Source organism: Lampris incognitus, chromosome 6, assembly GCF_029633865.1.
Source record: "Lampris incognitus isolate fLamInc1 chromosome 6, fLamInc1.hap2, whole genome shotgun sequence".
Classification (NCBI taxonomy): domain Eukaryota; kingdom Metazoa; phylum Chordata; class Actinopteri; order Lampriformes; family Lampridae; genus Lampris; species Lampris incognitus.
Window position 1 is genome coordinate 48,563,468 of NC_079216.1, and position 21,678 is coordinate 48,585,145.

The following is a 21,678-nucleotide window of genomic DNA, read 5'->3' on the forward strand; positions in this document are numbered from 1 at the left end:
TTTTTTTTTTTTTTCAATTTCCCTCCCTCAAAAACGCTAAATTGGCTTGTCTGTCAAGGCGGACAAGTGAAACTTAGTGATATCATAACACACTTCTGTGAACTAATTGCTTTAGTCGACAAATGTGCGGTAGCTGTAATTCAATGCAAATGTGCGATAGCCAAAAGGTAGTGGTAATTGTAAACCCTTTTGTTTTAAATCGGAATCTTTCTGAACAAAGTTACTCATAATTTTACTCATAAATGTTTTGGCAGTCCACTCTTGTTAACGGATAATGGTTGTTATATTGTGATTTTTTTCACACATGCGAAGCACCTGGGCATTTGTGTTGCACGGCTGTAATGAGTTGAAAGTGTTTGAAGGCTTCAGTATAGGTTTGCAGTAAAAGTGTGGTGGAGTGTGTGCAGGTGCAACTGTTAAAACGCTCCCGCACCCACACTCCACTACAAAAAAAGTTATATCATTTCAATCTGCCCTTGGTATAACATAGCTGTTCAGTAATGCTAACGATATGCCCATACCATGACAATATAGCACCACTGTGGTGTCTAATGTGTTTACAGTGTGGCATCTGATGACTTTGCAATGGCATAATTTAAGTTCCTTCTTGCGACCGTATCAGGAACGCTGGGATAATTTTATTTTATACTATTACATTTCCATTCTCATCAAAGGACACTTCAAATATCAGTTTCTTTTAGCTCAACTGGGAACAGCAGCACCAGGTTATGGCTCTAGTTCCACTCAGATGTTGGCCAGTGTCATGTTGGAATGAGGACAGTCATTAACGTGAGCCATATCATACTGATATAGCTGATATCATACTGACATCATACTAAGCCATGTATGGGAAGCTGAAATGAAACAATATTAAAAAAAGAATACTGCATTGACTTCATTACTATTACTAAAAAAACATAAACAATGATACGTTTTTGTCTCAATTTTGACAATGCCAATTCCCCGTTCTCCTAAGGCCACACTGTTGCACAACCCCTATGGTGACTGAGGAGGGTGTTCACTTCCATGTGCATCCTCCGTCATGTGTGGAGTTGCCAAGCACTTCTTTTCACCTGCCAGCTACAGGTTTCTTCGGGGGACTGCAACACAAGCAGAGGCTCACACTATTTCACTCAGATCCACCCGCCACAGGTTCCCCACCAACTATTGGAGTTACTAAATGCAATGGTGGGACACATTACCCCTACTGGCTATTCAACCAAGAGCACTGCCAATTGTGCAGAAATCCCCAGTCGAGCCAGAGGAAATGCTGGCATTCAAACTGTGAAGGTCAGCATTGGAACGCTAGCGTATTACTCTGTGGTGCCACCCGGGCATCCCACAATAATATATTTTTGAGATCATGAGGCACCACTTATTATCAAAACATGGACCTTAAGCATTTAGTTTCCAGCTGGCTATCTCACCTTTTTACTCAACTGCAGGCTAAAATGTACATTAAATGCTGTTTGGCCTGTAGTTGTTAAAGCAGTCTGTTCTTGTTGCTTCAAAGTCTTGGTGAAATGCCTTCACAATCACGGCTTCTAGATTTTGGGCCAGACTCCTTAAGGGGCTTAGTCTCTTCATTCTCATTTCAAGGTCTGTCTGAAAAAGAAATTGTTGCACCCCTTATGCCAATGATGCAAAAGCATGTGGGGCAATAGCAGCCTTAAGCTCAGAAATGTGGATGTATGACGGAAATGTCACCAGTTTAAATACCAGTACTGCCAATAAAGTTAAGGTAGATACAGAATAGGATGAAAACTGGAGTTGGCTAAATGTCGCTGTTATGCAATTGAACAAGGCACCCATCTCCAATTAACTGTTGAAATGGAGCTGCCATTGGTAAACAGTCAAAAAATTTACTGCATAGCCCCTAGAAGTGAATGTATGTAATAAAGTAAATGTGAGTAAACCATTACTGAAAAAGGCCCAGAGAGCTGGAGTACATAATCACTCTACCTCCCCTTGGTAAATAAGGACTTAAAAGTTATGACATATTAATGGCTGACATCACAACTGACTGCTAAAATATGCATAAATGCAACATTGCTACACAGATTATTGGTACCACGAAACTGCTTTCACTGAAACAGCAGGACCTGGCTTCTGGATGACTGGAATGTTGCAATGACCAAAAAGTTGGACGATCGCCTTAGAGCCCTGGAGGTCCTTTAACTCTTCCATCTCCATGAGCAGCTACTTCTTCACTGATGCTGTGCTGCCACTGACAAAACAACATCAGTGAGAAGTTCAGGATGGGAAGGCACTGAATATTTCCATTGTAATGGTGGCAAAGAGGCCAGTTCAGTTCTTCTTTTCTTTTTTACTATTTTGGTTGAGAGTTGATTTAACAGTTTAAAATCCCTTGTTCCTGTAAGATTCCCTTGCTCGTTTACCCCACAGAGAAGGAGGGGTCATGATGAGTCAGTGCAGGGGGATGGAGGCGGGGGGCAGAGGTGGAAGAAGGAACGTTCCGTGGAGGGTGAGGGCGGGCAGCTCTCCTCGGCGGAGAGGTACTGAGAGCGAGGGGTGGGAGGAGGAGGATACGGGTCTGAGTCCGAGTTCAGATCTATGTAGTACTTGTTGTGTTTGATGTGAGTCATTTTGCCAGCTGTCTTCCAGCGGGATGCTGGCAAGGTGGAGCTGGCCATGGGGTGATGTGGGGTATAGTCACTGTCACAGACGTCCGTGCTGCAAGGTGTGGTGGGTGGGGCAGCACCATGGACTGGGTGGTAGGGCCTAGGAAGAGAAAGGGGTGAGGTTCAACAGTTGAATGAAAGAAATAGAGTTAGTTTCTGTCCTGGCCCACTGAGTTTTTGTTTGGTTTATTATTGGTTGTACCAGACAGACATTGAATAATAGAAACGAATTGGCCACCAGCTGTAGACACCGAAAAAATATCTCCTTTGTAACTATAAGTGAAATGTCTTTATTACCCCCCCCCCATTAGATGATACACATGTGACATTTATTAGAGGTTTTTTTAAAAATATTTTTATTGCCTGTCCTTCCAAATGTGCCCCAACACCACCCACATATGATTTACATAAATTACCTTGTTATATTTTAAATGTACACTATTTCAACAGTGCCCTGGTCCCTAAATGCTTTTCAAAACAAGCCCCAGTCCCTAACCCCATTGTTTATAATGTTTTCTACCCCACCATTGGGTGCTGTGCATCATCACTACATACCCCATTGGTTGTTATAGTTTAAATGTTTCCTCATCTAATTGGTTGCTGTCCAACCGAAATTAGGGGCATGACGCTGGGCAACGTAAACTGTATGATTCTTTGTTAAGCCACATTAGCAGCTGACGAGTGCGCGACGCACGAAACAGGCCTGTACTGCAATGTATTAAAACTTTTTTTCCTGCATCTGTATTGATATATCAACTACTGATATTCCACTCCTCATTAGTTGAGCACTCTTATCAACACCATTGACGGTTTCTGAAAAAAAAAACGCTCTATATATTTAAATATATATACTATATATATATATGTGTGTGTGTGTGTGTGTGTGTGTGGTGTATGCATGTACGTATGTATGTATATACATGGATGTCTGTCTATCTATCTCCTTTGCCTTGCTGCTGGCACATGTACTTTTTAACTCATTTTCAAATTCACCACCACATGTTAATTTATGTGCCTGTGTGTTATCTGTGCAATTTATCTGAGGGTTGTGTGTGTTATCAATACAACATTTGTATTACAATCACTCATTTGGCAGATTTGTTTGTCCTTCAAAGCACCTTACAAGTGAGTCAGCAGTTCTGGATAAATTTAAATGTTACCAAGTGGCATCATAGAGTAGTTGACCAGTAGTCATATCACAACCAAGAGTTTGTATAGTGTAGGTACACCTCAGCTCATCAAGACATTAGGAAAATCAAAGTAGGTTCACAACAGTTAAACAGGGAAATCATGCCAAGAGGGCATAAAAATGGCGAGTACAAGTGGAAAAAGGCTCAACAGTAGACACCAATAATAATAGTATTTGAATAAGTAAGGGCACAACAGTAAAAGCTAGCACCAATTCATACACACTGCAAAGTGCCACCAGAGACCATTTAAGGTTTAAGATAGGCCTTGAAATTTATTTAGGCCATTCTATACAAATGAGTAGGGTCTTCTCTTGGTATAATATCTACACCTGTGATGCTATTAAGAGGTAAAACAGCCTTCATTATTGTAAAAAGTATTCTATCTTACCTAAGATAATGCAGGAACTCACTACCAGCTGGCACCATAACATGGCTAGACAGTGACACTTGCTCTTTTACAATGTCAGCGATTGCATTGCATTGTTGTGTATGTATATTCATTTAACCGAGTCCCTTAACATTAGTGTATGAGCAGTTATGTACAATAATATTAATAATGTTTTGTAGTTTCATAATAACATCAAAAATTTTAAAACACATTGATGGAGTGGAGCTAACAACATCTTTGTTGCGCTTATACCATATGGTACAGAGAAAACTGCCCAATGCAACATACCTGCAAATGTGTGTTACTTATATGAGCATGTGTGGATGGTATGCAGGAATGAGTGAGAGCGGGTGCATGTGGTGGTGTTACCTGTATGACCTGGTGGTTGACGGACTATTTGAAGAGTAGAATATCTCTGCGTTGTAGAGGGAGCGATCAGTAGCCGGCGAAGGAGGAGGATTCAGTATCTTTACACACAAAACAAACAAATTATTGCAGGCAGGCTGTAATAATCAATGTGTAACTTTACCATACATCAAAATGCATGCATGTGTTAATGTTTGTATACCTGAGGGTAGAAGGCTCCTTTGATTGATGATGAGCTGCTAGATGATGCACCCGTCACATGGTTCCGATCATATAGCGGAGCTCCACTGCTGCTGCCCATTAAACTGACTGAGCTCATCGTAGACTTACCACAGGATATACCTGGACATATCAAGCAGAAGAACTGTTAACATGAAATTAATACAACATATGATACAGCTCTATGGCTGCAGCTGCCCTGTAAGGTTGACAGGACTCATCAAACTTAACACAGACGATATCAATCTTGTAGCAACAGTAGTAATTCATGGAACTGGTGATGCACCACCATCTAATGAAAATCCCAACTTTTCCTGCCGCAGATTTTTTTAAGATATCAGTCGATCAAGAAAAACTATTTTCACACTGTGAGAACTGAGTCAAGTAACTCACCCAGAACTCATGACCAAGACATCAAGCTGTTCTCTATCCAATGACATTAGGCGATTAAATCAAACATAACAACAATGCCCTCTATTGATACCCACCTTTGAAGGTTCCATGTTGTGAGCTGCTGGGGGTGATGAAATTGAGGGGGACATGGGGAGTACCACTGATGTACTCATGAGGGAAAGTCCCACTAGGACCCTTGTAACGTCTGCATACCACGCGCTGACACACAAAGTAAGCACCTCCGATAACAAATACCAATAGTATGATGGCAATGACTGGTCCAATGGTGGAGGTGCTGGAAGGGAGGTTACTAGAGGGGTGAGGTAGGAACTCTATTTACGGAAAGTGAAAGAGAGGGACAGAGCGACAAGGAGAGTTGGTGGAGAGAGCCGGGGCAGGGTTGGGGGAGTGGGTAGAGAAAGGAGAGAAATAACGGGTAGATAGAAGAAGAGGAAAATAAAAATGGTTAACTGAGATTAAGTCACTGAATATTCAAAAAAAAATTGAAATGTTGGAGCTGGTTTGGTTCCACTCAGTTGCGTTAATTAACTTCTAAGCAACTTGATTAATTAATGTGCTCACGGGATTAGAATGTACTTAACACAGCTGCGTGGAACCACTTCACATGTCATTTTTAAATAAATACAACATTTCAAACTTTTTGAATGAAGAGAAAAAGTCCTTATATACTGTGTGTATGTGTGTGTATGTGTGCGCACGCACGCACCACAGGCCAGCTCATCTGATCCATCTGTGCAGTCAGAGTAGTTATCACACTGCTGTTTCTTTGTGATACACTGGCTGTCACCACAATGAAACTGGTTAGGAGCACAGATAGCTGGGAGCAGAGACGAGGGGAGGCAGTTAGTTTAATTGTTTTTTAGTTTGTTAGCAGCAACCACACACATTATTGTTTATTTTTGATCATTAGCATCCTTTCTAGAATAAAATCTTTGACCCCGATTATTTTCATCTATCCCCATCTGTCATCTATCATTTGTTACCACCTTTTGTAACCCGCACCCCCAGAGCAAGGATTAAAAATCTCACGTTCATGTCATCATTTAAGAAAAAAAAAAGCCCTATCTGGTGATTTACATCGCTCTGCCGACACCTCATCTATGATATTCCCCACTAACACATCCAAACATTACTACTTCCCAAGTTTTTGTGAGACCTACTGTCACAATCTTGTTCATCAGAATGGTCAGCGCAATCTGGTTCTCCATTACAGCGCCTCTGTGCGTCCACACAGCCCCCTTTATCACACTGAAACTGGAAGGCCGAGCAGACAGGGCAGTTCTCTTCATCGCTGCCGTCGTCACATTCTGCATAGCCGTCACAGCGCCATGCCATGGGGATGCAGTCGATCTCCCCAGTAGAACAAGTGAACTGTTCTGTGGAGCAGGTTGGAGGCTCTGCGAGAGAGAGACAGGAAAGAGGAGACAGGTTTGAGAAGTTAAGAAAAATGGAGAAGGATAACAAAAATGTGGGACAAAAAAAGTGAGAGGAAGGGGAATTTAAGAAAATGGAGGAAAGGGAATGGGGAAAAGGAAAAGGAATGGGTGAAAGAGATGGGGAAAACAGGGAAACTGGGAATACAGTCAGTCACACTTGTATAGCATAGGAGGTCATTGGAGCTGACAGTGGCAATTTAAGCATTTAATTGATCTAAAGCCTGGATATACCAACCAAATGAATGATGGGAACCATTGTTGACAGACAAGAAAACCACACCAAACCAAGATTTTATTTATATTGTTTGTCTACATTTTAGGCTTTCAATGTAGTTTGAGGGGAAAAAAAACAAAAAAAAAACTCTTAAGACTAAATTTCTCCACATCCTTTCTGTATGTAAATGTAAACCTAAAGCTGTTCTGCTTTCTAGCCGAATTGTTAATTTACCTCCACAGTGCAGCAGGTCCTGTAGTAGAACAAGATGCATGGGACAAGAGCAGTGTGGCATGCCGTTGCCCTTGGCAATGCAAATGTGAGAACATCCCCCATTATCACGGGAACAAGGGTGGGATTCTAGAAAGGAGAGGAAAATGGAGAAAAGTATAAATGGATGCTTCACATTGGAAAGAAAGAACAGCCAACTTTAGGGTTCAGCCATATAAATTTGTAATCATTTATTTCAAGAGCAGCACTGTCACTAATTTTTCCATCCAACAATCAGTGCAATAACTTCAGAGTATTTGAGAATCAAGAGTACAAAATTATTGGGTTTTAGATATTATAAAGTCTTAGCCAGCTTCTTGATGTGCACACAGCCAACCCATAACACATCTGTAGGTCAAATGCTTCCATAGAGTGCATGGCCATGTGTGAGGTAATGCTGACACAGAGAGAGGCTGTTCCTACCAAAGTCTTGTGGGTCCATTTTCTCTACAGCATGTATGGAGGTCAGATATGTAATGCGTCCCTGGATGCGTGTTCGTCTGTCCCCAGTCAGTTTGTCCACTCTCTCTATCATCTGCTGCTGTCTATCTATCCAGTACAGGTGGTCCCCTAAGACAGTCAGTCCCATTGGCTGAAGGATGTTGGAGTCCTGCAGCACAATACGATTTGCTCCTGGAAGAAATAATAACAATGACAATTAGAATGTGACAATGGTGTTGTAATAAACTCGGACTAAAAATGTTTACATGTTGCTGCCTCTTCAGTGTATAAGTTACCACTTGACACATACATCTAACAAAACTGCTGGCATGTCCAGAAGTAAAACTTGACAAAGTATGTACCTGCCAGAACCTCCCACAAGTATGTAATAAAAGCTGTGACAAATTGTGGGCTGAGACATTTACCCTCATTACTGAGTGGAATCTAGTTTTTATCATTCACTACCACAAAAAAGTTGGATAGCTCTGCTGCACCTTTGTCTGGGACAGAGGTCTTCAATGTTTTTCAGGCCAAGGACCCCTTGGCTGATAGAGACATGGCGGAGGGACCCCCTATTACATATCATATAAAACTGTGTTGCTTATGAAATCGTGCCAACAATAATGTGCAGGACGGCCTACAGTGCCATGTATAAAAGTACTTTGTAATGGTGTATACGATACTAAGCTATTAAAATAATAATTATTGACAGATTTATATATTTATAGAACATGTTTTTTTGTAATTGTTTTTTATTTAGGAAAATCAAGGATGCACATTGACTTACATTACTTGTACTGAAGTGAACTGAATAAGTGAACATAAAAAACCCACAAATGTGTGTGTGTGTATATATATAAATAAAATCCAGTGAATCAGTAAATTATTTATGAGACAGTCAGTACAAGCCTGTTTCATGTCAGGCTCGTAAAAAATTAACTTGACTCACTGGATTATTTTGCTCATTTATTAAGCACACACACACACACACACACACACACACACACACACACACACACACACACACACACACACGCTGTAATTTTGAGGGTGCTACAGTTATTGTTGTCACTCCCTCCCCCATTAAAATGAGGGACAATGAAGCATTAAGCTTAACTTTATATGTGGATGGCACAGTTCCCACTTTGAGAGGTCTGACCCTGGTGAGTGGCACACAGCTTGTCTATTCTAGGGCAGATGGAGGTTGTCAGGCAGAGGGCCATATCAGCCTCAGGCTGCAGTCTTGACCTGTACTTGCTTTTCAGGTAGGTAAGGGAGGAAAAATCCACAGTTATGTCATTGCAAAAGGTAAAAGGCTCCTCATTGCTTTTGCTGTCAATTGCGGGAAGTCTTTCTGGCAAGAGATCCAGAACTGGATGAGTGGTCTTGTCTCATACATGTTTCTGTATGTACTGTCCATGGATAGTTTGATGAGCTGATCCTCCTCTGTCATTGTCAAGTTTGAGCCATCTGCGGCATTATCTTTGAATGGAAACTGTATCCATGTCTTGCCGCTGTGCCAGGAGTCAGTCACAGAAAAGTATTTCCCAAATTGACCCTCGAACGCCTCCAAGTGTGCAACAATTGTGCGCGTTACGTGAGGCAAGAGCACTGCAGAATCTCCCAACTCATCCGCTGATGGAAACATGGAAAATGTGACCTCCCTGATTCACTCCCTCCATCTTTCCATTTTCTTCAGAAAGCCTTCCATTCTGTCATACAGCTGGATAGCATGTGTATTGCGGCCTTGTAAAGAACTGTTGAGCCCGTTCAGCTCAGAGTAAATGTCTGCGAGATATGCAAGTTTAGTAACCCAGACATCGTCACTGAAATTTGCAGCCAGTTCTGCGCAGTTTTGGCAAAGTACAAACTCCCGAATAGACGTATGAAACTCGAACACGCGCGACAGCACTGCTCCACGGGAAAGCCATTAAACCCCAGAATGGTAAAGTACCGTGTGTTCTTCTGCCGCAGCAGCACAGAGAGAGGAAAAGAGACGCATGCATTCACAAAGCACTCTTCTTGACAACACTGACAGCTTTCATGACAGAGTCCATGACGTCTGACTATTCAGCACCCATTTCTTTGGGAACGAGAGACTCCCTGTGTAGCATGCAATGCGTGCATGCCACTTGGTAAGCCACACCTTTGACAAGCGCCGTTAGTACACCTATTAGTGCACTTTTTAAACCAGCCATGGCTCTTGCACCATCAGTTGTGTGTTCAGGCAGCTGCGTACAACACAAAAATTCCTCCTGCATTTCATTTTGGTCAACAATCCACACAAACACCAAAAGCTGAGCGTCGTTTGACACATCCGTGGATTCATCCAATTGTAATGCAAAAGCCTCTGCCAACCTCCGTTTCTCTACTAGTTGCACCCTCACATCAGATGCCATGTCATCAATACAGCGAGCAATGGTTGTGTCCGACAATGGAACGCTTTTCAGTTTATTAACGTACTCATCATTCCCAAGATTCAAAAAAGGACTGGTTGTTAAAATCCCTAGTGTTTGCACTGCAACAGATTCAGTGGAGATCAAACTGGAGATGTCTGCCAAGGTGACATTGCCACCACCAGGACACATCATCAGTTGTGTACCTCAGCATCACAGGGTGTTTCGGTCTTTTATCACAAGACACCCTCTGCTGAGGCAGGCCCACCACAGGTTGATCGGTCCTGGGTGCGTGACCTGTGGTTAGCTGTTCACCCTGGCAGCCCAGACGGCATCTCTCCTTTTGAGCCAGATCCAGTGGCTAGTCCTCTCAGCAGTGTTGGCTAGCTCTTTGATCACTCTCCTGTGGGCCTGCCCCCTGACTCCTAGTTCCCTCAGGAGTTTTGCTGTGGAGCTGGCAACAAAGCCCCTACAACCCACCTCCACAGGGCGCACCTTCACCTTCCAGCCTCTGTCCTCTGCTTCGGCTGCTAGGTTGGCGTACCGCAGCTTCTTACGCTCGTACGCTTCATCGACTGCATCCTCCCAGGTGACTGTGAGCTCAATGATGTAAGCGAGCTGGTTAGAATTGGACCAGAGGACGAGGTCTGGTCGCAAGGTGGTTGTTGCAATCACTGTCGGGAAGATGAGCTTCTGGCCTAAGTCCACTCGCATTTCCCAATCCCTGGCTGACTTTAGTGAGCCTAAGTTGGGAAGTGAAGGGTTGGCCTTCAGTTTATCCCCCTCTCGAATGAAAGCTGGAAACCGCCGGGGCCCTTCCTGGTTGTTGAAGGGTTGGGCATTGATGGAAACCCTCTTGCAATCGAGTTCAGCTGCCAAGCACCTGATTGTGTCGCCAGGTGTATCTGCCTTGGGTAAGGCTGGTCTTGCAGCCAACCAAGATATGCTTGAGGGTTGCTGGGGCTGTACACAGGGAGCAAGATGGATTCTCTCCAAACCAGAGATTTAGATTTATGGGAGAGGGCAGGACATCATATGTGGCCTTGATGATGAAACTCAGCCTGTTTGATTCCATGCTCCAGAGCTCACTCCATGTGAGTTTCCTCTTTTCAACACCCTCCCACCTCATCCAGCGACCATGTTTGGCTTGTGCTACAGCTTTAGCACATCTGGCTGCTTCTTCCTGTCGGTGGACCTCCTCAACCACCATAGTTCGCCGTTCGGTAGTAGTCGCCTTTTGCCAGGTAGGTGTTTTTATTCCCAGGCCAAGGCCGCCTCTGCCTTGTTGAACATGGCCTACTACGTCTTGGTGGCGGAGGGCAGATTTCGCCTCCAGTACAGCTGCAGCCGGGGTCCATTTCTTCCCTGTTGCTAGGGTTGGAGCACCTCCTCTCACTACTGGGTCTCGGGATTCTGTGAGGGACATGTCCAGCCTCACTTTGGCACATTTGAATTCCTCAACCAGGCTGGAAATTGGCAGTGTGAGGGCTCCATTGCTGTAGAGTCCAACACTGCTGAGGCACCTTGGCAGTCCAAGCCACTTCCTCACCTGCGAGTTCACTAGCCTCTCTAAGCGATTGGCATGAGATAGTGAGACTTCGTACATGGTTATTGGCCACATGAGTCGGGGTAGCAGCCCAAACTGAAAGCACCAAAGCTTCAACTTCCCGGGCAGTGCAGTGTTGTTGATTTGCCTGAGGCCACTGATTGTATCCTGGCGAAGTTGCTCCAGTTGCTGGGTGTCTTTGAGGTCTGCATTGTACCACTGTCCGAGGCTCTTGATGGGCTTCTCCCGGACTGTGGGGATTGGTTGATCACTAATGCAGAACCGTTCATCTGCTAGTTGGCCTTTGACAATGGAGATGCTGCGAGATTTACTTGGTTTAAACTCCATTCGTGCCCACTTGATGTTTTCCTGGAGTTTCTGCAGCAGGCGCCTGGTGCATGGTTTTGTTGTTGCTATGGTGGTCAAGTCATCCATGTACGCCCGGATTGGTGGAAGACGCAGGCCATTCCTGGACCTTTCACCTCCCACCACCCATCGAGATGCACGGATGACGAGCTCCATTGCCATGGTGAATGCCAGAGGGGAAATAGTGCAGCCCGCCATAATGCCCATTTCCAGATGTTGCCAAGTGGTGGTGGTGTTCTGTGTTGTGAAACAGAACTGGAGATCCTGAAAATAGGTCTTGACCAACTCTGTGATATTTTTGGGGACATGGAAAAAATCAAACGCCGTCCACAGGATCTTGTGAGGAACTGATCCAAAAGCGTTGGCAAGGTCTAAGAAAACCACGTGCAGGTCTCTCCGTTCTTTCTTGGCAGCTTGTATCTGGTGCCAGATGATATTAGCATGCTCCAGACATCCTGAGAAGCCATGGATCCTGGCTTTCTGCACTGATGTATCAACAAAGTTGTTTCTTTGCAGGAATGTGGAGAGCCTTTGGGCCATCACACTAAAAAATATCTTTCCCTCTACATTAAGGAGGCTGATCTGGCAAAACTGGCTGATGCAGGAAGAGTTCTTTTCCTTGGGGATCAGAATGCCTCCTGCTCTTCGCCATGCCCTGGGTATGACTCTTTTCTGCCATGCCACTTTCATCAGCTTCCAGAGGTATTTCTGGACTCCAGGAGTGTTCTTTTAGAGTCTATACTGAATACCATTGGGCCCAGGAGCTGACATCGATCTTGCCTGCTTTACCGTCCTCTCCACCTCGCTCCATGTGGGGGGTCTTGTGTCCATATGGTGGTCAGGTGGGTGAATTGGTGGCATGTCATCCGGGATGGTGACTGGCTCATGTCTCCGGACATCAGAGTAGGTCTTCTTTAGGTGCTCTTCCAGATCTCGTACGGGGACTCTAAGGCTCCCATTTTTCTTGCTGTCAAAAAGGCTCTTGACAAAGCTGTAAGGGTTGCTGTAGAAACGAGTCCTAGCCCGTTCTTTCCTCTTATGCTGTTGTCTGAGGTGTTCTGCTCTTCGCAGCTTTGTCAAACGCTGCTTTATTTCAGCCTGCAGTGCGTCAAGCCCAACCCTCTCTCCCTCTGTGGCCTTCCTCCACTGCTTCCTCAGTTGTCTTCTCTCCTTCACCAACCTGTCAATTTCCCGCTGTCTCCTGGATTTGGGCTGGGTTGAAGGGTCTTTCTGCCTACTGGGTATCTTCTCCTTTACCCCAAATCTCTCTACACCATAGCTGTAAATGATGGCTCCCATGTTCTCCAGTTTTCTTTCAACTGTTCCCTTTTGACCTTCTAGTAAGAGGACAAGGTCAGAGTTGATGGTCTCCCACTCAATCTTCTGGCTGGACTTGGGCCACAGGATTTGAGGTTTTCTTCCTTCCATCTTCCTCTCTGCTGCTGGCTGTGGCTGGCCGGGCTCCAGACCGGAGTCCACTGGAGGGTCTATGCAAAGTTGAGCTTCGTCTGGGGTGCTGATACCCTGAGGACTGTGGGGGTTCTCCTGCCTCCGGGCTTCACTTGACTGATTTGGCCTACTTCTTAAGAAGTATTGGTCAATGCGAGGCCTCTTACCGAGCTCACTAAGGCACTTCTTTTTGCCTTGATGGATCTTAAGACCCTTCACTGATGTAACCTTTGACCAGCCACAGATGCAGCTGTGCAGCTTTTGTCCTGCCAGTGCTGATGATCCATCGGTTGCAGTGCTGGTCATCCGACTCGTTGTCAAATCCTGTCCTTGTTCCGTTACCGTGTGATCCACCTGTGAGTCATCTTGCGCCCCCGCTCTCGCAGACTCTGGGGGTATTCTTCTCCTTAAAGTTTTCGTAGCAATATTGGGTGGATCCAGGAACGCTAACTAGCGTTGGGTCCTGCAAGTATGAGTCGCTAGCCCATACCAGCCCCGTTGGGGTCTATTCCCTCCTGTCAGCAGTCTTTCCAGGCCGTCATCTGGTCTTTCCCTGATTGTCAGCTGCCCTTTCGCAGCGGTCACTGGTTTACTCCAGATATTCAAGATTCAAAAAAATCCCTAGTGTTTGCACTGCAACAGATTCAGTGGAGATCAAACTGGAGATGTCTGCCAAGGTGACATTGCCACCACCAGGACACATCATCAGCCTCCAAGTGTGCAACAATTGTGCGCGTTACGTGAGGCAAGAGCACTGCAGAATCTCCCAACTCATCCACTGATGGAAACATGGAAAATGTGCCCTCCCTGATTCACTCCCTCCATCTTTTCCTTTTCTTCAGAAAGCCTTCCATTCTGTCATACAGCTGGATAGCATGTGTATTGCGGCCTTGTAAAGAACTGTTGAGCCCGTTCAGCTCAGAGTAAATGTCTGCGAGATATGCAAGTTTAGTAACCCAGACATCGTCACTGAAATTTGCAGCCAGTTCTGCGCAGTTTTGGCAAAGTACAAACTCCCGAATAGACGTATGAAACTCGAACACGCGCGACAGCACTGCTCCACGGGAAAGCCATTAAACCCCAGAATGGTAAAGTACCGTGTGTTCTTCTGCCGCAGCAGCACAGAGAGAGGAAAAAAGACACATGCATTCACAAAGCACTCTTCTTGACAACATTGACAGCTTTCATGACAGAGTCCATGACGTCTGACTATTCAGCACCCATTTCTTTGGGAACGAGAGACTCCCTATGTAGCATGCAATGCGTCCATGCCACTTGGCAAGCCACACCTTTGACAAGCGCCGTTAGTGCACCTATTAGTGCACTTTTTAAACCAGCCATGGCTCTTGCACCATCAGTGCACATCACAACACATTTTGCCCAGGGTATGTCATTTTCTCTGATAAAAACCATCGATCACTTTGAAAATTTCAGAAGTTGTTGTGCGTTCAGGCAGCTGCGTACAACACAAAAATTCCTCCTGCATTTCATTTTGGTCAACAATCCACACAAACACCAAAAGCTGAGCGTCGTTTGACACATCCGTGGATTCATCCAATTGTAATGCAAAAGCCTCTGCCAACCTCCGTTTCTCTACTAGTTGCACCCTCACATCAGATGCCATGTCATCAATACAGCGAGCAATGGTTGTGTCCGACAATGGAACGCTTTTCAGTTTATTAACGTACTGAGCATTCCCAAACACTGTTTTGCACATATCACTGGCTGCAGGCAATATTAAATCCTCTGCAGTTGTGCATGGCTTTTTGTTTTGAGTGATCCGAAGACCAACTTGATAAGTGGCTTTCAAAGCTAGCTCAGCAACTTTAGCCAATTGTCTCATCATGTCTGTTGGCCTTTGAGAGATTTGAGATGGACCTGAAAGTATTCCACTTGTTTTTCTTTCAAGTGAGTATGGGTTGTCTCCAAGCGGCGCTGCAGCTTTGATGGCTTCATACTTTCGTTTGACAGCACGGCAGAGCAGATGACACACACTGGTAATTCAACACCCCCAGTCTCTTTAAAGGTAAATCCAAACTTGAGATAATTCTCTGAATATTTTCAGGTCTTCTCTCATTTGTAGCATGGCTGTTAGCAGTTGTGTTAGCCTCATCCTCTGAACTTTCGCCAGTGGTTCATGATGAAGTGCAGGGTCAGTCAGAGTTTCTTGGTTGAGAAGTTACAAAGCGATCCATTGTAGATCACATTACCGTACGAATGGCCGCATACTTAGGCTAATCATATTTACTTAGGCTATTTGGCTAAAATGGCATGCAATACTTCCGGTGTTTTATTGGTGTTGCACATAGAGTGGTTTAGCACAGGATAGCTAGCTGGTGCTCGGCTTTCAAGGTGATCACATTATTGCACGAGGATTCATGGCATCTTCAATGTTGTAATTTTTTCAATGAATAGGAAGATTTATCTTTGCTTATTATAGGTTGTATTTATGTTAATGTGTATTTTCATACATATTTTTGGAAGAAAAAAAAGTTTGGGATCAAATAATTTGGCAGACTCCCTGCAGTAACTCTGAGGACCCCCTAGGAGTCGTGGACCCCCTGTGGTCTAGGGTGCTACAAGTGTGCTCTGAATGTTTCCTTTGGAGCAACACTCTTAATAAGGCAACAGACATTCTAACTGTACTCATGCAATCACTAGTTACTTAGCAGGCTGAATTCTTGTCAACAGTTTGAGCTTGTCAAATGTAAATGAATTACTGCTACGCTAAACATGCAAACAGGAGCTAAGAGAACAATATAACAATATGAAGATCTGCCCTGCTCCTGCAACTTGCATGGCTTGTACTACACTGCAGAGGGTAGGGGTACAAGTTAAGTGGTCGAAATTTGCCTCTTTACACCATGTCCATCCAACTTGGGAGGTTTTACCCATACGAGGCGTGCTTGCCTATAAGTGCCAGTTCTGGGTTTGGCTCTGTGAATGGTAGCCAGCATCCCTACTTCGGGGGACATAGTGCCAGAAATTGTCAAGGGTCCTTTATGAATTGTTATTTTTCTCACTACTTGCTGTTAAGGAAAATTACATTTGAGTAGCTCTGTTGCCTGCTTTGTTTCTGTTATTACCGATCTGCTCTCTTTCAGACAAGCCAGGTAGTGACTAAAAGTATAAATGTTCCATCCCTGAAGCCAACTGATGGACAGTTATCTTTACATTTCTTTACCAGTAGGGGTCATTTTCTTGCAGTGTTGCTGAGTGAAGAGAGATAGTGGTGCAGCAAAAGGATGTGGGCAGTAGGTACCAGTAGTAACAATATATATGAAACAAGTCCCTCAGTTGACATAAGACCAATCATCTAATAAGTACCTTACCATATCAGACATCAGATCCTGTTTATAAGTATAAACAGCTGACATGCTGCTATTCAAAACACATTATCTCCCATTGATCCTACTTTCATTTTATATTGACCTTTGTAGTAGATGATAATTCACCTGTTAGGTCGCTGCTTTCAACACGCTTGAGGTCAGCATCAACCCAAAACAGTTTTTCTAGTTTGTTGTCGAGCGCCAGTGCTACTGGTCTGATCAGACCAGTAGTAAACAGAGACTCCCTTTCAGTTCCGTCTAAACTGGCTCCTTCTATCTTAGCAGAGCGCTCCTGTACTGTTGTAAAGTACATATACCTGGAGACAGAAGGGGAGGAGACAAAGAGGGAGGGAGGGAGATACAGAGAGAAGAGTTAAGACATTCAAAGAAAGCACAAAGTTGTTTTACCTGTTTTTATGTTTAACAAATTTAACGATGTTCTTGTTTGATGCAAATTAGTATGTGTGTAACAGAAGAATGTAATGAAACATCTGTAATTTAATCCAAAACTCTTTATAACAGAGTGACAGCACACTTTCTCAGTATGGTTGACCCCAGTGCATCCTAAACAGTAAGAGGATAACTAATCCTGAGACTTCCACTTCTGATTTGCATTATCTGCTTATCTCTACAAGACCATACACTTTAATTCCTTGATCCTCAACAATCAGTAGCAAGGTTCATGCACAAGCTTTTCATACATCCAGACAATACAGTCCTCTCCCTCCTTCATTCAGTGACTGTTTGAACGTTTGTCATTCGGTTTGAATTGCAACTTTGTGTTATGCAGACTTACAATATGCAAGAAATTAAGAGGTACTTCGTTTAATTCTACAGGCTATGTGTTGTTCAAGTGAGTTTTCAAGATTTTTTTTCCCAAGATTTTATTTTGTAGGCATTTTCCACCCTTTTTTTAACTAGATAGTGATAGTTGAGAGAGACAGGAAAGAGAGAGGGGATGACATGTAGTAAAGGGCCTGGGCCGGATTTGAACCCAGGCCGCTGTGGTAAGGATTCGGCCTTATTTGGTATGTGCTCTACCCGGTGAGCCATCGGGGCACCGAGTTTTCCCCGGTTAAAATTGTTATACTTGTCGGCTGAATTTCGGTGTGTTTTACTGTGAGGCTCTGCCTCCATCTGATTAGCTTTTATTGTTTAACAAATTCAGGCCATTTTATTTCTCCACATTTTAATTTTCTAATGTCTTTTTTCCTTTTTATCTTACATTTTTTTCTTGTCATTTCTTTGTATCTTATTCTGTACTTTTTAATGGTCTGTTTATGCCTTATATAAAGCACTTTGAATTGCCTTTGTGTATGAAATGTGCTGCACAAATGAACTTGCCTTCACCATCATTCTCAATCGATGATTTGCTCATATTAACCTCATTTTGTCGTCATATCTTCCACTTGTTCGTTCATGTTTCCCTCTTTCTTTTTTCTCTAGCCTCCATTTTCTCAGTATTGTCCAATTGCATCCTTGGGTTGCTCATGTTGTCTAGCTTCAGTTTCTCTGTCATACTCTCTGTTTTCCTGACTTCTACGTTAACATGAACAATCACATTTAGAATTTTTAACAAAAAAAAAAAGGTCTCTACTTAAATTATCCTTAATACCTTTATTCCACATGCAACGCTTACAGTATTCATTTGGCCGTACTGCCTTTTTACTGTCATTAGTGCTTCTGCTGCATTGCTGCCATTAGAGCAGAAGAGTATTTGCATCAAGCAACACAGCATAATTAGACTGAGCTGGTGATACAGACAATGAATGCAACAAAGTTTGTAATACATTTGCTGAAATTAAATACCCATACATTTGAGAACACCTTTCTGTTTATCAATGAAAAACAAGCCATTTATGAGTGAGCAGTCAACATTTAAGACCAGCCTTGAAAGCTGTAGTCACCTCTTTAGATCTTTATGTTGCATCACTCTGCTGGGCCTGCTAGTCTTGTTCCTTACAACCTGTGTGTGGTAGAGCCACAGATGCAACAAAGATGAAAAATGCTCTTACCCTCTCTCTGCATTGACAACGATAATCCGCGGCTTGTCCGTGTCATCCTTTAAAACTACACCCACGCTCTGTCCATCCATTCTCTGGACATTGATGGTGTTGGTAGTCTCACAGGTCCAGTAGATGTGGCGGCTGTAGGGGTCCAGACTCAGGTCATGGGGTTGGTTCTCCTCTGGCTGAACCATGCTGTTTACTACCGTGGCAGACTAGAGACAAATACAGAAATTATAACATTCAAACATTGGACTCATTTTCAAATGCCAGTGAATCAATTCACTACCCATATATCCATCTCAAGTCTTTACCATAGTTCCATCATCCCTGGCCCTGCGTATGTTCTGTCGTCCATCCAGCCAATAAATTAGTCTCTCTTGCGGGTCATATTTGACCGCCCTAATGTTTCGCAGGATGTGGATGGGCAGGATGATGTCTGGACTCTGCTCTCCCAGGACCATCCTGCTAATACTGGACCTCTGACTGAACAGCAAGAAACTCGATGGAGCTGAAGACAGACAAAGATATTGACATTGTAATGAAGAGAATTCGTATTGCAGATACTGTATTCCCTCTTGAAGTCTGGAGGCCCAAGTTTTCCAAATGAAGTCTGAAGGCCTTGGGCCTTGGAGTCTGAAGGCCCAAGTTTTCCAAAAAATGAGTAGGGTAAGATTCCAGCTAGTAAAGTCTTAACCTTCAGTAAGAATTCACTTGATGTGATCAGTTAAGACTACAATTACAGATGGTCCCAAGGGCAAAAGAAGCACGCAATAAACAAAGAGAAATATCGAAAGACCCATGAAGAGACCAATAAAGAAAGGGCTTTCAACCTTTGCCAAAAGCATGATACAGTGCGTGTCTGACCTAGACAGAGTATGCGTGCTTGTCGTGGAGCCTGGCTAACAGAAAACTGATCTGAGAAATTACTCCATCCATTCAATACACCCTTTCCTCCACTCTATACCGCCAGCTTCAATCCATCTATCAAATCTCGAACTTTTTCTACTAAACAGTGAATATTACTGTATTTCTCTGAAAAATAGTAGAAATTAAAAATGTAAAAGAAAAAAAAATTGATATTATATTAGTTGTTATGGGTGTGCCCAAACAAATTCCACCAACCCACCTATCCATTCATTTGTCAAAACATTGTCCCTGCACCACTCCTTTCAACTCTTCCTCTGTAGGGTACTTACAGCTACAATTGTGTCCGTCAGGGTCCAAAGTGTAGTGTGAAGCACAGCGGCACTGCGCGCCAGCAGGTGATGCTAAGCAGAGGTGGGCACAGTGGCCGTTGTTCTGAGAACAGTCATTGGTGCCATCCTGGCGAGATGAATGGAATACCTGGATGTCCAGCATTAACTCCAACTGGCCCTGAGTATAGATCAATCAATTGGGACAATCAATCAATCAATTAATCAGCTAAGAAGAGTGTGGCAATATAATGTTCATTAACTCCAACTTACTGTGAGAATGGGGTGACTGAGAAAGACTCAAATAACAATGAAATAGACAAAAATTTACCTACTCTTTCAAAACGTGCGTGCGCGCACACACACACACATACACATACACACACACACACACACACACAAAGAAGGGTTGAAAAAGTTATGACTGCACTATAGAGAGAATGAGGCTGGTAGCTAACAGATCGTACAATAGCCCAATAACTAATCGTAGGCTTGGCAATCCTTAAAAATGACTACATTAGCTTGATAGAAGACACTTTCTTAATGTGGCACAGTAGGAAATGTGACAAGAAATTATTTTTGAATTATGTGATTTTAATGGCAGATTGTTGGTTGGAGTGCTACCAGTAACTTCAACATTGACTGTAGTGTCCACTAATGACTTTGGACACAATAATCATCACTACAATCATTGAATTCTACAATCAATGTCGTGATTGTAACAAACCTGGCCTGACAGATATGTTGAATCAAAATTATTGGTAATGTTTTACATTAAGTGCATGTAACAAGTGTTAATTAATAGGTAATAAAGCCCTTATAAGTCCATATAAAATTCTTATTAACATTAGTATGTGTTAATAGCATCATAAACACATTTACAGCCACTAGGTGGTGCTTGCGAAATGTGCAAAAACTACTTTTTCACACTCATCCAATCTGCATAAAACTGCACATACCATCTAAGCACCCTCATGATTAAGAAGTTATTAAAATAATTTTGATACACAAAATGCAAAAGTTATGACTTATAAGGGCCTTATTACCTATTAACTAACACTTATTATAGTCTTAACATATAATGATGTTAATAAACATTTTCTAAGGACTTATAAGGGCCTATTACCTATTAACTAAAACTTATTACATGCACTTAATGGAAAGCGTTACCAAATTATTTAGTACTTTGTTTGGCTGACCAATATGAGCTGTCCATGGTTCTGATTGTGACTCCCACCATGGAGAATTAACTGCTGTTAATTTTCCCTTGCTACAAAGGTTGAATTAATAGTGACAGATTATGGAGACCGTGTTTGGATGTTTGGATGACAATTTTGGTCATATATCTAAAAAAATGTTAGTGTTAAAACTTGCTGCATGTCTTTTTGGATCAGGAGATCCATTTTCATTTACATTTGAAAAATAAGCTAAATATAACGTCAAATATAATTTATCAACACAATTCCTTTATATGATCTGTTGAGTCCACACACAACACTCCTGTCAGCACTGTCACTCAACACATAAAATTAACACATCTAAGCTATTGCTACTGTGACTGACATCCCAGATCATCAGTGCTGTGCACTATTGTGCAGATTGAGGCAAATTAAAATAGTAATTCAAAATTCTACTGCAGTTTTATTTGTTGAAACGTTAATGTTTATCAGCTTTGGTGGCCCTTTGTTGTCATAGGCTGGGGACTTCCATGCATTAAACAGCCCAGGGTGGATGTAGTCCCTTCAACATTTTAAGTAATGTGAAGATAGGGTAAAAAACATAAACAATTATTTTTAAAAGCCATTTCATT

At 43.0% G+C, this 21,678-nt stretch overlaps 1 protein-coding gene across 1 annotated transcript in view; it reads right to left on the reverse strand.

Moving 5' to 3' along the window:
* Positions 1–2,327: 2,327 nt before the first annotated feature.
* Positions 2,328–21,678, reverse strand: part of lrp5 (low density lipoprotein receptor-related protein 5) — a 75,636-nt gene continuing 56,285 nt past the window's right edge. Inside the window, exons 18-29 of the mRNA XM_056281346.1 lie at positions 19,872–20,049; positions 18,987–19,183; positions 18,682–18,887; positions 16,793–16,983; positions 7,563–7,772; positions 7,104–7,229; positions 6,380–6,616; positions 5,926–6,036; positions 5,294–5,530; positions 4,789–4,928; positions 4,590–4,687; positions 2,328–2,742 (exon numbers count right to left, since the gene is read on the reverse strand). Coding sequence (XP_056137321.1) covers positions 2,418–2,742; positions 4,590–4,687; positions 4,789–4,928; positions 5,294–5,530; positions 5,926–6,036; positions 6,380–6,616; positions 7,104–7,229; positions 7,563–7,772; positions 16,793–16,983; positions 18,682–18,887; positions 18,987–19,183; positions 19,872–20,049 — 2,256 coding nt within the window. The 3' untranslated portion in view covers positions 2,328–2,417. The remainder of the gene's footprint in view (positions 2,743–4,589; positions 4,688–4,788; positions 4,929–5,293; positions 5,531–5,925; positions 6,037–6,379; positions 6,617–7,103; positions 7,230–7,562; positions 7,773–16,792; positions 16,984–18,681; positions 18,888–18,986; positions 19,184–19,871; positions 20,050–21,678) is intronic.